General features: G+C 41.1%; 1 protein-coding gene across 8 annotated transcripts in view; it reads left to right on the plus strand.

Annotated features, from left to right (window-relative positions):
- Positions 1–16,993, plus strand: part of nrxn2b (neurexin 2b) — a 686,688-nt gene that overhangs the window by 638,867 nt on the left and 30,828 nt on the right. For 6 of the 8 annotated variants that reach the window (XM_055058558.1, XM_055058564.1, XM_055058560.1 and 3 more), the window contains one exon: positions 1,354–1,443. The exons of the other annotated variants lie outside the window; for them this stretch is intronic. In XM_055058558.1, the coding sequence (XP_054914533.1) occupies positions 1,354–1,443 (90 nt within the window). The remainder of the gene's footprint in view (positions 1–1,353; positions 1,444–16,993) is intronic. 8 annotated transcript variants of the gene reach the window in all.

A 16,993-nucleotide genomic window follows, 5' to 3' on the forward strand; every position in this document is an offset into this window, starting at 1 on the left:
GGGAGAGGAAGTAGGTACTGCAGAACCGAGAGGTGGTCTATTTTAGATCTCTGCTGCAGCAGCACGGGGCAGTGGCGCCGCTAAATCAAAGTACGCTCCAGATAGGATGCAGGATGAGTTCCCCACACGCACACACATACACACTCTCTCTCTGCAGATAATTTCAGCAGCACCACTCCATCCTTCTGCTTTCTCAGATTTCCTATTAAAACAAGCAGTAAGTTAGGTGTATGTTTTGTTTATTGGGAGTTGTCCTATTTTCAAAAAGCGTTGTCTAAACATAGCCCTGTTGGGTTTTTATTTAGCCTGTAATCTTCTGAGACTGCCTTTTGACATGGACAATAACTCCTAATTAATCCATCACATCAGACATCATCAAGCCCCCCTCCCTCCCCACACACACCACAGCCTGGTCACCAGCAGCCCCCTACATCCCCCCCCTAATTTCAGCGCCGTCTCTGTTGACGGTGCTGGAGATGCAACGCAGCGTGACCCAGAGGTTGATTGAAGTGAAGTGAGGGATAATAAGTTGCCTCAGCAGTGATGAAACTTCTTTGACACGCTGATGAAGTGCTGCTAATTGCCAAGTGCCAATGAGAAGTTCTCCATGAATGCATGAGGGGGTTTGGGGGTATGGGGGTGGAGAGTTGGGGGGCAGTGAAGCACTGAGAACTGCTGGTGCTCTGACAGATCTGCTTAATCCGTTTTGCTTTAGGTGAAAAACAGAAGGGTGATTCAAGAGGTCCGAACGGCACCGCCCGTCAGATTTGGGAGGTGCCGTTTGGCTAATTGACAACTCTTTATCCGCAATGGGAACTTCAAGGCGCTTTCCTTGAGAACAATCACCAAATGTGTTTTGTTTTTCTTTTAATGTGTGATTATGTCATGCTCCTTTTGAAACAATATTTTACTGCTGACACTGAAATGTTTTGTTCTGCTTTATCCTTTCTTATTGTACTTGTGTTGACTGCTGGTTTTGCTGGCTTTAACATATCTTGACACCGCTAATGATTTTTCTAATGTGCTGAGAGCTATGATAAGTTCTTTAAAAAAAAAAAAAGTAACCATTTTACATCTAAATCACTTTTAAATCTGTTTAACATGGTATCAGATAAAAAAAAACAACAAAAAACTAATTTAAACTCAAGGTAACTAGAATGTTGTTAACCTGTCTAACCGAACAAACCAGCCCAAAACAACATCAAGTTCTTCCTGTCCTAACTAAAGCTGATTTAAAGTTCATAACCTGCTAAACCTTTTGCAATGTTGCCCTTCTAACTTCTAACTTTCTTAACTTCCAGATTTGCCTGTAACCGTTTTGTTTCTAATTTGTCTTCTCCAAATTTTTTAAAGGGAACTTTGATAATGAGCGCCTGGCTCTTGCTAGACAAAGAATCCCATACCGACTTGGTCGGGTAGTTGATGAGTGGCTACTCGAAAAAGGTAATAAAATCCCTTTAACTCCACTAATGATCTAACCGCCTAACCTACCGTTAACCACAGCTCTGGAGGAGGTGCAGTGCCATGCAGCAGGGGCAAATGTGATTGGCTCCTGAACTAAACTGTAGATTCCCATCATTGTAGAACTCCAAGTGTAGCAGTGACCAGATTTTACACTGTTGAGAAGCTCACCTGGAATTGAAGCATGTTCTGCCAGATTTAGTTTCACCTTGGTTGGCTTTTAAAGAGAGATATCTCCGTAGTTTCTAACGAGGCCATGTTTCAGGGGTCTTTATCCAAGGCACCCTAAGTTGGGGCTGCATCTCTTCAGAGCTTTAATCTCCAAATAACCCAACATAACCCTTAATAATCTGACCACATGTAAACAGCTTCCTTCCTGTGTCTTTTGTTTGCTGAATGTTGGCTGGATGTAAAACAACAAAAAGTTTGATTTGCACTGGACTTTTCCGAGACCAGAACCCCCCCCCACCACCCACCCTCTAACCCTCACCCCACTCCCCCTCCACCCCAAGCACAACCCACCACCCCCCTCCAATGAAAGTCACTAAAAGTTAAAGGGACCGTTTTTGTATGAAAGTCTACACTCGGTGCGCCACGCGGGCGCCTTCTTTGTCCCTGCCGGTGTTGTACCTGACAGCGCCCTGAGTTCTTAATGCGGTCCCATTAAACTCATTATTCTTTAACCCTTTGAGTACCGAATGTCCCAACCTTCCTGTTCTTTGTCTCGTGCCGTGTGTTTGTGCTGCTGAAGGTGGTTGATTCTTCAAAACAAGAATAAGCCAGTAAAAAAACAAAACAAAAATGCCTACAGGAGTAAATAAATATATATGCACTGTTTCTTCATTTTTTTCCATTGGAGATGCATTGAGATGATCGCAGCCTAAGCGTAAAGACAGTTAGCTTTAGGGGGTTCTTTTTGAAACGCTATCCGAAAACACAGAAGGATGAATTTAGAAGATAAAACTCTGTCTCAGAGAGAAAAATGAGGGGTTTTTTATTATTATTTTTATTTTTTTTTGCAAGAAACAAACAAGATAAATGAACTGCCTGCATATTTATTTGATGAAAACAAAACAATCCTTGTATTCATATTCAGCTCCCATAAACTGACTTCTTTGCTCTCCTGTGGCGCCGCAGCGAATGCACGATGGCTGGGAATAGTTAGAACAGAAATTAGAAAGGATTGGGGAGATTAAAGCTGAATGAAAAAGCGAATCAATAAAAAATGATTTAGAAACTTTATAAAATTATCCGTATGCCACGAAAGTCTAAAGAGAAGAGCTTAAGAGTGAATCTATTATTCTCTTTCTTCTCCACTTTGAAATCTGTCAATAGATGAAAGTAATAGGAGTTATTAGTTGTAAACATTCCCATCGGCTCATGAGTTTCAATTTTGATAAAGTGAATATTCAAGAATATTTGAAATATTAATTGCCATTATAGATGGAGTCAACACGGAGGTGTCCTACACACGCCATGCGATGAAGACAAAGAGTTGCTTTCGAACAAGTCTAGCTAATGTTGAAGGGAACTAGTGGACATTTTTGATCTCAAAGGGTTAAAGTTGTTTGATTTCGTTTCTTTCTGTATCCACTTAGAACTTCAAGCTATAAACCTCAAAGCAGAATCTAACCACCAACAGCAAATCAAACTCCACCCACACTAACCACTGAGGATTCCTCTCAGGATGCTCCGTCTTTACAGACTCTAAGGAAATTGGCAAACCTTTCCAGCCTTATTGAGCTGGTAGCAAATTCATGGAGTCCTCAGTTCTAACCTTGTTATAAATGTATTTTTAACTGAACCTGGACGTTGATATTTGGAAGAACTTGGACAGGTCGTTGCGATCAACGAAAACTAAACAGATGCTAACCCTGTTCTAACTCCTGCTAAAACGACAACAAATCTCTATGTGAGGACGTCTTCAAATTGTCCTCTCCTGTTTGTTCAAGCAAAACTCAGAGGGTTAAAACGTAACGGTTGAACCTCAAATTGACCTCATCTGCTCTGGAAAAATACAATAGTGTGTTTAAGAAAAAAAAACATGAAGGTCCCTTTAACATTTATTGTTTTCACCACGAAGGAAAGGGACATGTTTGCTGTGGATTCCAGTTGTTGAGTGGGTTGACTGGCTTCATTTGAATGAGACTTGTCTTTGTTGTTAAAAGCCTGGATCATTTAGACTGGTAGATGGTCCAGGCTGTGAATGACTGATCTTTAATTTTGCGGGGTTCTGAATGCGAGTGTGACAAACGATCAGCCCTGTGGGTCTCCTCCACAGCAATCTGCAGAGTTTTACAGATTACAGCCAGAAATCAACATGGATTTGTTCCCTTACACTTGAATGAGGCTAAATTTGATTCATAACACAGTGAAAAGATTGAGTCTGAGATCATTTTATGTGTTGTAACCTGTTTTATTCTATTATTGTCTGTTTGGCTAGCTTCCTCTCTGCTTTATTATGACTACTTGAAATTTTGGATTTTTAGTCTATAATGTATCTATCTATCTATCTATCTATCTATCTATCTATCTATCTATCTATCTATCTATCTATCTATCTTTCTATCTATTTTGTCTTGTAGTTTGATTCGCTGTGCTTGCAATTTATGGTGTACATAATATGTTGGCCTTCTCTTTTATAAGCATAATGATTTATTTTATTGGTGAAACTCTAAAGTACAAATCATAAACACTTCCGCTAACGCTAAAGCACTACATCAACATGGTATTTAGCGGAAGCTAAGCACTAACTTCAATTCAAATTTGAGCACCAATTTAATGTTGACAATATAACGTTCATATTCCACTGCAAGTATTTATGCAGATATATCTCATTTTCTACAGTGCGTCTATTTGTTCCTGTTTGTTTCTTGTTACCGGGGGTGACAAGAGACACCCGTGTTCTTCCAAATAAGAGCACAAATATAAACTTTTTTTTTTCTGCTTGTGCAAATCTTGACAGTCGATAACTAAAACTTCAACACAGATGTTGAACCTTATTCAACTGAAAGCTTAGAGAACATCCTTCTGTGTTTCCGTATTCCAGATAAATTTTCCAGAATTTATCTGGAAAAATTAATCTAGGGGAAGTTAAGTACGCTAAGGGGAATATTAGCACCGTCATTAATGCATTAGCAGACGTGTGCTCACCGCTGTCTGTTTTTGACGTCAGGTGATTTAGTGACTGCTATTCATCATCAGATCTTCCCCATGCATAGAGCATAAAGCATAAAGCTGTGTGTTGTTTGTGGGGGAAGTTCTGCGGCTGATCATAGACAACACTGCGTCACTACAAAGACAATTTGATTAGACTAACATTTGCAAACTGTCTTCAGCATCTTATTGGAGTAATTAGTACAGTTAGTGACAGTCTCTGTGTATAACAGCTACAGTAAGAGAGTCTGAAGTTTATTTTAGTCCCAGATTGTACTGTACTATAACAACACCTTCTAATCATCTAGTGACCCTTTTGTTTTTCGCTTTAATCCTCATTTCATTCTGAATAGGACAACAAAAATTCAGCATGTTTTACTCCAAAGCCAAACTAGAAATGTATTTAAAATAAATAAAACCTTGTTTCTTTTGTTTATTGTTTGATGACATAAGAGGGGGGAAAAAATCACATGAAATAAGTTTCATATTTTCAATTAGAAAACCAAGCTAATGTTTGTGGCCTACGAGTTCTTTCTGCTTTACCATTTTGAAAAACAACTCAAGAAGTTTGGACATCACTGTCCAAGAAAATAAACAGTCTTTCCTTGAAAATAAACAGTCTTTCCTTGAAAGTAGAGATTTTCCAACATTTCCAAATCTTTTTCTTGGCTTAAAATAATCACAGTGTCCAACTATATTGCAATATGTTCAGAACGTCTGCATTAAGCCTCGCTCTAGCAGGCTGAATAAGCTGCAGTCATTCCTTGACATCTAGAAAACACAATTTCCTTTGACATTTTTACTTCTTTTTTGGTTCCTCTGACTTAATTGCTGTATGCCTCACTGACTCTGAGTACAGCTAGGTTTGAGTCATCTTTTTATGGTGGCCATTTACAGACCAAACAGTCCTGTTGCTGTGGCCTGCGTTCATAGGAATACTGTGTTTGTTAATGGTAAAAAAGGAAAAAGTGAGTGTTTGAGATTCCGACCAATTGACCAGCACACACACACACACACCCACACACACACACACACACACACACACACACACACACACTGAGCTTTAGTAGCCAATATAGTCATACTTTCAGTGGTATGCATCTCTGTAAAAAGTAAAAAGATACTTAAAGGATTATTACAGCAACAAAACAGAGGTTTACATATTGCACGTTTTGCAATCCCTAGAAAAATAAACTGTGATTTAACACTGTGGTGCTTCATTAATTCTTTAAAATATATTCCACCGCCACTTCCATTGTTAAAGGAGGTGTAGCATTCCACTCCTGTGTCGACAGCAGCAAAGTAAAAGAGCTAATCGCTCACTTTTTGCCCTGACAAATCAGTATTTTGGTCACACCGTGATTTAATGGAAGTCATTGGAGCCCACAGTCCTAGAGGAGAGCTGTGCTGTCTCCCTGGATCTCATTCTGAAGCCCTTATCCAATCTCCCATACTGTGTGTGAGGCAGATCAGAGAGAGCATCTCCTGCCCACTCCGTGCCCGCAGACTAAATTCAAAACAGCAGCAATTACAGGAAAGCAATGGAGGGGAAAAAACCCCAAGTCCCAAAAGTTTTTAACAGCTCTATCTGAGGCAAAACTTACTGAGATGCAACCTCTTTACCCGGCGATGGAGCCGTCATTAGCAGTTTTCTCTACGTCCACCTCCCTTCCTTCCTCCGATCTTTCAGGTAATTCCTTTTTTTGCTTTGACTTTGAAGGACATCCTTCATCCAAAAGCACAACAAGCAGTCTCTTTTGTCAAAGCTCCTACTGTTTTATGAGCTAATATCCAAATAGAACTACAAACAAACAAAAGAAGCCTTTTGGCACCATTTTTCATAGAACATTGAACCTGCCGAAAGAGGATTAACTGCACATTATGTTGCTGTGAAGACGTGATCCCTGCATGGGTCACCAATCAGTTTCTGTGATGAACTACGAGACTGAGGGAGGAGTTGGGTCTCCATGGCCTCTGAAATTAGGCAGAAGAACCAGATTTAATGTTGGGAATTTAATGGCCGTGTATTAGCTTCCCCCATCCCTTAATCAAAAGCGATCAAGTCCTCCCCCTTGGTGCGGGGCCAGAGCCCAAATCAAATCTCCAGGCCAGGCATCCATCCAGATTGGCTATTCATGATCATCCCCACTTCATTTCAGAGATTCTGGCCCATCTGGTCACAACCGAGCCGATCCGATTGAGGCCTTCTTTTCTCTTCGGCGAACCCCGGTGATGCTCTCTGGCTCCCGCCGAGTTATTATCTTGTATTCTCATTTGATCCCTCAGCACTATTATTGCACCATTCGAGAGAAATTGGGGGGAAACTAAATGAATTCGTACATGCTTGCTCACAAGTGGAGAAGTGGCAGCAAGTAAGCATGAAAGAAAGAAGGGAATCTTCTGTCATTTCACGGTCTCCTGCCATGAAATGCCACCCTGCACCCCACAGCTCCCCAGAAAAAGCACAGTCACAGTTAGGAGAGAAAGCTTGTCCCCAGCTAACCACTGCACTATCTCTTTCTGCGTCTCCCTCTACAGTACTCCATGTTTCAGATCAACATACAGATAAGGAACCGAGTCTGATTAAATCCAGTTCACTCCCCCAAGAGTCCTGCACATATTCCCGCAGAATATCTCAGAGCGATTGTTGCCTTTAAGGACCGCTGGGCATCAGACTGACTCCTAAAGCATTTACCGCACAGTGTTGTTACTATGTGCCTCACATCTCTATTGTCAAGCGCAATTAATTCTTAGTATTCAACACGAACCAGCCCTGCTAGAGAGGAACTGAAAAAAAGAGAGAAAACTTAATTCCCAAAGAGAGCCTTGTGCTGCACAGATAACTTGAAAACACTTCATATTCGACGTTTTCCGAATCCCACCCCCACCCCCAACCCCACCCCCATTGTGCTCGGCTCTTCTTTGACTCACACCGCCCTTATTGTCTTAGGGAAGCTCTTTGTGTTGATTCTGCTACAAGAAGAAGAAGAAAGAAAAAAAAGAGAATTCGGCAGGCACATGAAGGATTTTTGAGCAAAAAATCCATATAGACCCCACATACAAACAGTTCAATTTTCTGCTCGGCACGTCACAAACAAGTGGGTTGTTGACAGAGGTGAATTCTGGGCCATCCCTCCCACCCTGCAACTTGGCAAAGAGAAAAACATTTCAGGTTGAAGTGCCTTCCCAACCACTTGATGGTCCTTCTCTCTGTGAGATAACAGGAGCTGAAGGTGGATGAGAGAGAGGTAATGACAACAGTGAGAGATGTCGCTCTCTTCAGCTGCAGTCCCTTTCACCTTCCCTCATGCGCACTTAGATCATCCGTTACCTCACCCTTTAAAGCCCCCCCGGCCCCCTGCCTCCCTTTACTTCCATTTAGTAATCACCTCCCCTAGGTTAGCAGCAGCAGGCGCTTCCCTTTTCTCCTCTGCTCCTACAGTACATTCTGCGGGGTTGTTGCAGACATGCAGCCATTATTTCGTAGCCTCCGACAGGCAATCTGTGCATTAGCAACCCAAGCGTGGCCCAATCCCGGCCCACTCTCTGGCTTGGCTCGGCTTAGCTGGTAATTACCGACCGCAGCTCATCTGAGACAAGCCATTTCTCTCTGTTAAGAAAGAAAACGGCCAGAGAGGATGGCGCATCAATGCAAATCTGCTGCTAGGAATGTGATTTTACTCCTGCTATTGCAGCAACGTTTTGTTTCTGGGGAGATAACCCAGCGAGCATCAAGCTCCCTGCTGTCTGCAAACTCTGCACCTTGTAGACTTTAACGTGCATTTGGATGTAGATGGACCAGATGCCCTCGGTCTTGCCTCTTTATCCTTAGCCCACCTTTTTATTGATTTTCAAAAGGCCAAACTGCATGATGGTGGTAAAGGCGCACTCATTAGCAGCTATGTTCTCAGCCAAACAGTACTCCCCCGGGGTCCAGCAAACATGGAACCTTTCAGCGACTTCTGTGCATTTAGATTCCACCCAACCTGATGTAAAAAAAAAAAAAAAAAAATCACAGCAAGGCAGGAATGTATCAACCGTGGCAACTGCAAAACACAACACAGACTAGCAAAACTGGTGGTTCATATGAACTTCAGGTACGGCTGTGGGGAATTCAACAACAGAGATTGTGTTATTGTTAGGTACTCCCCAATTAAAACAATGGTAGTAGGGACAAAGGTTCAAGGACATTTCTTCAACTTTCCTCCATGCCGTGCCACTCACTCTGGCAGTCATCCAGAATTTGTAGTTACTGGAGTCTTTTACATCCCTGTGTAGCAATTTCTGCCCATTCGTCGTTACAGTCAGAAGCATAGACAGCCTGTCTTAAGTTCATCTCAGACCTTCTCACCCTTCTGCCTGCAGTTGTTATGACCCATGGATGCCTTTTTGCCCAGTCTCTTTCTTTCTCATTGCTTCGATTTATGAACTCTAGGGGAATCTTAACAAGGGTAAACAAGCCCTTTAGCTAATGTTTTTTGGCCAAGTGCCAGGGGAAGCACTGGACAGGTCACTAGACCATCACATGAGGAGAAGCCTCTTCTCCCCATGTCATCTTTCCATCTCGAGCGCCAAGCTTGGTAACCGCGGACATACTCATACACAGAAAATTGAACTCAAAAGTACAGTACTCCAATTTCCTGCAGTTTTTACCAGAGTCCTGTTCGTCGAAGCCCTCACCATTGCCATCATCAGAATCATTATTGTCGTCACTGTTGTCTTCAGAAGCTGTACCAATAACAGCAGCAGCTGTCATTTACTGTACAAAACATCTTTTCTGGCATGTTTAAAATACAGTAAAACATACAAATGTCAGAAGTGTCAATACAAATCTGCAACACATCAGCACATCGACATTAAGTCAAATGATGTCACTTAAAATCATATCTTTCATTGAAGTAAAACATCTGATTCATAATCTGCTCGATGTTTACTGAAATAATTGTTTTTCACACAAGCCTTGCTTTAAACGCATTGAACATTGTATCAATACCTCTTATTTGTATTAGGTGTATATGCTTCCTTAAATGGAAACACCTCCTACGGTCAAATAGTACGACTCCCACAATGCAGACTGCAGGAGTCTTTGGCCCCACAACAAGGTCATGGAAAGATTATTATCACAAAATTAACTCTGTCATTAGGTGGCTGCATTTAAAAATAAAGTATGGAAGGTAAAGGTGACTTAGTTCTTCGGTGTCTTCCTTCCTGTTTTATACATTTAGCATGTCTCCAACTGCACCGTTTCTCTAGTTCTTCTTATCAAACTCATCAGCCCTCCCTCCGGCAGTTTGTCTTGATGACATTCTATCCTCTACACCCTCATTCATTGTCTGTCACTCCCCAGTCCTCCATCACATATCTCATGTCCCCCTTTTCTCTGCTGTGCTCCAGTCCTCTTCTCCCCATGTCATCTTTCCATCTCGAGCGCCAAGCTTGGTAACCGTGGAGCCGTTCGCCAGCAGACGACAAAAGGAAATTGCATTTAATAGCCTTTTAATATGGGTGATTTAATTTAAACCTTTGATATTATTATGTAAGTCCTCTTTTCAGAGGAGAATCGGGAGGGAAAATGGCAGGCTTGTGTGAGATGTACAGTAGGGGGGGAGTTCTTGTCTGCCTTCAAATTGATTACTTGCCTAGCATGGAGAAGGGGCACTGCATGCCGCATTCCACTGTCCATTAAAAATGTAAAAATACCCCCTCTCCTCCAGCTGTACAATCTGCTGTGACATGCAGGGGTCATTACTGCAATGACTCAGCGAGGAAATCAAAGTTGGAATGCTGCTCGTTTCTCCATGGCGCTTCCCAGCCTCTAAGTTCACCCTCATCCCAAGCTGCTCCACCAGTCGGCGGTGATTGCGGATGATAGCGCCTCGAGCAGTACCTGTCTCTTTTGCCCACATGCCCTGTTTAGGCAGAAGGAATATACAGGCTTTTTGGTCAAGAGACCTGCTTGACAGCGGAGACAGGAGCAGCAGTTGCAGCTCAGAATGTCTCATGGAGCGGGTTAAAATGTGACAGAAAACAAACAGAATCATTTGCCCCCGATAAGCCAGCAGATTTTTTTCTTTATCACTCGGTTTACTATTTTCATGTTTTCTGGCTTCAGACTGAAGCAGCTTGACTTACCGTTTTCAGTGTTTTCTCACCATTTAAAATAAGAGTAGCTCATGCTATATGTCACTCCTAATATTTTAAGTCTGTTAAATAATTCACCCTTTGTTGCGGAAACAACCTATCCTGATAAAAACCAGGCTAATGAAACCCCTTTTTCCATGCTTTGCTTTGTCCAGAGGGTCTGGACCCTCAGTTATTGAGAAACGATTCCTTGTTGGACTCTTTTGAGGTTTTAAATTTTACACATTTGTCCATATGTTTTGCGCCAGTTCAACGCTATGAAGCTAAATTGAAATTGTCTGCACTGTAAACAACCATCCTCCATTGCAAAAAGAGAAGCGCTGACCCGAACAAGATGGCGATTAATGTTGATCCAATAATTGTAGGCGTGGCTAACACAGACTGAACGACTTAGTTCACTTCATCCGCAGGCAGACCACAATTCTAAGACAGCACAGGTGCGTCATTGATTACAACTTCTCCTTCTGGTCATCGATTGGCCCAGTAGAAATTCTACTAGAGGAATCCAAGTAAGTGGGGGAAATTCTAGTCAGGCTACTGAAAGGAGATGAGAATTCAGTGGAATTGCGCAGAAAGGCAACGGCCAGGCTAAAAACAACCCTGACCCACTGAAACCGATTCCACAAGACCTCTGAGGGTCTGAGAACGCTATTTTACTTTTTGTGTGAAATTTGTAGAGTGAAGTCTGATATCTTCTGTGGTCACCAAGTGACTTCTGGTGAGGTCTAATATCTTATTGTAAGCCCTAGATGTGCACTTAAAGCCTTGTTCCTGTACTGAGGTGTATGGTAAGGGTCAGTGGGGTTCAGTTTGACCATTGAGGCAGTGGAAACACTCCCCAGAATACGCCGGACCATAAAATATTGTTCCGTGAAAACAAGGCAATAGGTGTTTGCTTTAAGTTACTGTATCAATGTTTGAACTCTTATTTTGAAAAAGAAAATTGGAAGTAGTTCTTAGCCTGTTGTGTTGACAGAATCACCGAATAAACACTTTTATTCAGGATGACGTAACTCATTTGGACCCTCAGTAGAAAGTGCCAGAGAAGATATAATTGTCTGACAGTTATATCACAGTTAGCATTGTGAGAACCATGCACTAACTGTTAGCCACTAATGATACCAAAGCTTCCATCTGGATCACAGTTTCCTATTGATGCTAAACTAAAGAACTATTTCTGTGTTTTAATGAGTCTCAAGGACATTTTAACATGTCTTGTAAAAGCAATCTTGAATACCTAAACTGATAACTCATGTGAAATCTTTGCACAGCTTGAGATTCATGAAACTTTTACTCACTATCTGAAGCACAAAAGGGGGAGCAGTAGAAGAACCATAGAACGAGGCAAGCATAAAATGGTCGGAACTGAATTGAAGTATTCAGCATCTCTAACTGATTATTTATTTATAACACAGTTAGTGGAACATTTACATTCTTGGTTTTCACATAAATATGACCAAAGTCTCATCCTATGCATGTAAACCCTGTGCTATCCTGCAAGGTGGGAGTCGACGTTCCCACAGTGCATCTTTTGAACCCACGTCTTAGTAATCTTTTCAGTAATTCCAGCAACAATCTTTGCTGGACCCATAAATTACTGAGGCTTGGTAGATCTTGAGCATGTTAAGGTTCCTCTATCTGTGCTGCCTTTGAACCATCCTGGGTTCTGCAGGACCAGAACTTACCCAATTTGTACTAGTCTGGTCCCTCTCATTCTTATGTTTGTCTGCATTCTACTTTCAATCCTTTAAATGCATTTAAGGCGGACCCCTGGTATTCGTAAATTTAGGGACCACTGTCCTCCGTGATTTGCTAAAGTCTGCAAATACTTGAGAACCCCCTAAAAACACTTACCTGTCTATTTTATTAGCTCACATCGCAAATATATTTAAATATGCATTAATGTCCACAGTGGAAAGTAACCTAGCATCTTAGCTTCTGCCATTGATATTAGTAGCGATTAATCTCTACAGTCTTCCTCCAAACCTTCCTCCACTCTTTGGCTCATAGTGGCAAGAAAAATAAATGGCAGTCCTGGACTGGCTGGGTTGCAAATAGCATATCAAGTAGCACTGCGCTAAGCTACTTCAGCTTCCCAATATTCAAATATTTTAAAAATATTCTACGAAATAGCTGTGAGTCGGCAGATTTTCCGTAAGCAATTCTGGATCACATTCCAAGGACTGAACCATGAACAGGCGTTCGTCTACAGTATCTATGCCACATATCCTTCCCACTGGGACTGAAACTAGATAATCAAGGTTTTCACTTTGTCTATCAGTCATAATGTTATAGGTTTATATGTGACCTATGAAATGGTTGAAATGAATTTATTAACTTTCACTTGAGATGATAAAGCGCCTCCTTTAACATTCTGTGAAGAATAATAATAAAATGTTCACACGCTATAATTATTGTATAGGGATACAATAATCTCACAACACAACGTGATATATGATATTCTGATCACGATACGACATATATCACAGTATTTGGCCAACGATACGATTCAGTGCACTTTTACAATTTTCTGAAAGATTTTAGAAGGACGGAGTGATTTTAGGGACATTTTGTGTTCCATAGACTTGAATTTAATTAACTGAAAACTGATTAAAACCACCAACTACACAATACAGAGTCTAATAGTCTACAGCTAAATGAATCAAAGATGCAGTGAGAAAATGAGTTTCTGTCATTTAATTCATGTGGATTTGACATAAAACTCAAAGTTTCAACACTGATCTGGGATCTGAGTAGGGAGACTATCAGCCTCTGCAGACTCTCAATATGCAAATGATTGCACTTATGTTTTTCTTTTGGGCATACTGTGGCTGCATTTTGTTGTATAAAAAATGTATTTTGCAACAAACAAAAAATATTTTATTATTTCTTGCGTGGCCCGGTACCAATTGGTCCACAGACCGGTGACGGTCCGCGGCCCGTGGCTTGGGGATCACTGGTTTAACATATCAATACTCGCGGATGAAAAATCAATAAATATCGCAGAATCGATATAATTGTATCAATGTTCCAAATTCAGGCCTGTAGAAGGGAAACAATTAAAACCACAGAAGATTCCTGTGGTCTGATATGCAAGTGCACCGCTGCTGCTGCGGTAATGAGTTACTGTAACATTTAGATTAATGTACTGGAGTGAAATGTAATTTCCTTAGAGCCAAACTAGCAAGTATTATTACATTTAAAGCACCCAAATACAATTACCTTAGGCGGGTACTTAGAGCAGCGCTTGTTTAAATTTTCTCAAAAACTAAAGATGTTTCTCTTTCGTCAATGTAAAAAAAAAAACAACAAAAAAACAGAAAAGATAATTAACTCTTTGAGCCACAGACTGTGAAAGTTCTGCTTCAAAAATATCCTCAAAGTCATCTTGGAAGCTTTGATGGAAAATTGTGAAGTGCGAGTAATCTCACCAAGCCAGCGGGAGAGCTAGAGAGCTCCAGAAAAATCTTTTATTTTTTTAAACTCGTGCAGAACAGAAGATGAGGGTAAATAGTGCTTTAATAAGAACCAGTCAAAAAATTCCTTTGGTACTGAATTTGCTCTACAATATATTAACCAGGCTGCTGAAGCAGAAACAAAGCACATGCTACCAACAGCATCACGGAGTATTCTGTTTGGGAAATACGGCGTGAAAACCCAGCGGAAGAGGTTAAACTACACTTAAATGTTTAATGCTTTCTCCCCATGGAGGCTGATTAGTGTTCCAGCTCAAACTTCTTGGTGTACTTAAACCCCTACGCCAGAACAAGACCTGACAATGACAAATACGTCGCTTTGTATGCATGCTGCATTTTAGAATTTGTCATTTCCTGGAAAACGCTGATGACTCATTCAGCGCTTGGGGGCGTGTGCTTAGTTTGCATATGACAAAATGCTTCATTGAGAATTCAAATTTGTGCAGCTTTAATACAGAATGTTAGTCAATATCTGTTTAGGGTCAGTAGAGCAAACCGAGCAGGCCGTTCCCCTCCGGCTCTGTTTCTAAGAGATGTATAAATAAGGAAGGGGGAAAAAGCCTCCACTTTATGGCAATTTCTTAAAGTAGCTCCATCTTGGACAGATATAAATCTACAGTAAGCTGCAGTATGTTCTAACAAAATGACAACATGGCTTGACACTTTACCTTTATTCATTTTATAATGTTTGTTTTAATGCAAATAATAACTCAACCAATATAAGTGTAGCTATATTCGAATCAGATTGTTGCTCCAAGGCATGAAGCCGCAGGCCACTGCCAGAGAATAGTTAATACTTTTTAAAATCAACATCATGAAAAAAAAGTTAGTATAACTTTAACGTGTGGCTGAAAATCACTCTACACTCCAGATTCTGCAGTAGGGGTGGGCATTTATCGTATCGTTTATCATTTATCGCGGTAAATTGCTCATCATCAAAATAATTCTGACTCATTATGACAATAAACTCCAATTAATGATGATTAAAACTCCCAAAATTGACCAAATGATCAGGTCTGGTGGTTTTAATGTTTTTCTCCACAGTTGCTTGAATGATGTTATATCAATAAGCATCGATAAATTGAAAATGATTAAATGCACTTAGTGTTTACAGTTAAAGGATTTTTTAAAAAATCACACATTTTCATTTCATCGGCATCCAAAACAAGCGTATTACATTTGGTATGTTTTTCAAGCGCACTATTTGCTGGATTGTGATTGCTGTGTAATGCGGTCACAGTCATATAGTTACCCTAAAAAGAATAATAATAGTAATTATCTCAACTTTTATTATTATCACAATAACGCCAAAAAGTATTTTGATAAAGCTTTAAATCCATATCGCCCGTACCTATTCTGCCGTGTTATTGTTTTTATTTTGTTTCTAAAAATTAATCAGACTGATATACATGAATATATTCTGAAATAACGTCCAGGTAGTTTGCTGGCTCAGATGTTGCTTTCCTGCCTTACAAATCTAGCACTTTGCTTTAGCTTTAGTCGAATCTCTGCACAACTTTTTCCACTTTTTCTCTGCGCAGTGTTGGGAATAATAAATAAATTCTGTGTTTTCCTTCTATCTCTTTTAGGTAGTTGCCAAGGTAAATCTGCAGGAAATTGCATGTTAGGAAATGCAAATGAGAGCTCTGCTTAAAAGAAATGACACAGCAGGGAACGTCCTGTTAGGGGCGTAGCTTAGACAGAGGCTAATAAAAGTTGTAGCTTGTCACCATTTTGCATGTTAGCTCTTAAAGGGAGCATGGCAGAATGGACCAGCTGTATTTTGGTATTAATAAATGGATTTTATGAATTCAACTGACTGACTCTTCTTAAGCCTCATACGTTAAGAACTGAGCATGGAGATTAGATGATTCTCCACAGCAGAAAGGGAGCTGCACCAGCCAATACAGTCTCTCTTTTACTGCAGTAAATAAGAGACTGTATTGGGAGTCTTTCCAGCGACGGATGAAGGCTCAGATTGTTATGTCAGAATGTGTAAGGAGGATGATTTCTTATGAGGCTGTGTACAAAAGAATTACAGGTCCTGTTTTTATCAGTTATATTGTATGCAGAGTGTATATAAAGAGCTGTTTTCTGAGTTCAGCATCTTAGCTTGCTGCTAAATCCTGACCCTCCTTGTGTCTGCACTGCAGTTAATTAAGACTCCATGTGTTGCTCTGAATGTCTGGGATAGTTAGAGGCTGACTGGCGCCATAACCTCACCCCACCCGACCGGGTCCGTCTGTGAGCCGCTGCCCATTAAATGCCTATCACCTCAAGAGCCCCGAGGACAGAGGCGGCTGAATAGGTCCAATGGACTGCTCATCAATGTGCAAGCCCTAATACACAGCTATAAAACACACACCCATAGAGGAGGCATATGTAAATACAAATCTTAGCAAACACACACTGCTTAGAAAGACAAACCGTCGCTGGCATATTTCATAAGTCGTTACGTTGGCACGCGCACGGCCTGTTCTCTGCGGCAGTGTCACATCCAGCTCTGTCATGTTAGGAACGCCGATTGCTTGTCATGCAGACAGCCCGGCCCTCCATTCCAACGCAGCGCACTCATCCCTGCCACCAAAATTGGCTCGAAGGCCACACGCCACTTTTGATTTGACCTGGCACGCCCTGAAACAATAACTTCATCAGGGCCTGTTAAGGTCTCATCCTGACCAGAAAACAAACAATGATTTCCCTGATTCTCGTCTAGAGGGCACCTTTTGTTGCCATCATCAGTGTCTGGCCTGGCCAGG

The sequence above is a fragment of the Poeciliopsis prolifica genome, unplaced genomic scaffold (genome assembly GCF_027474105.1).
Source record: "Poeciliopsis prolifica strain line A6 unplaced genomic scaffold, Auburn_PproV2 SCAFFOLD051, whole genome shotgun sequence".
Classification (NCBI taxonomy): Eukaryota; Metazoa; Chordata; class Actinopteri; order Cyprinodontiformes; family Poeciliidae; genus Poeciliopsis; species Poeciliopsis prolifica.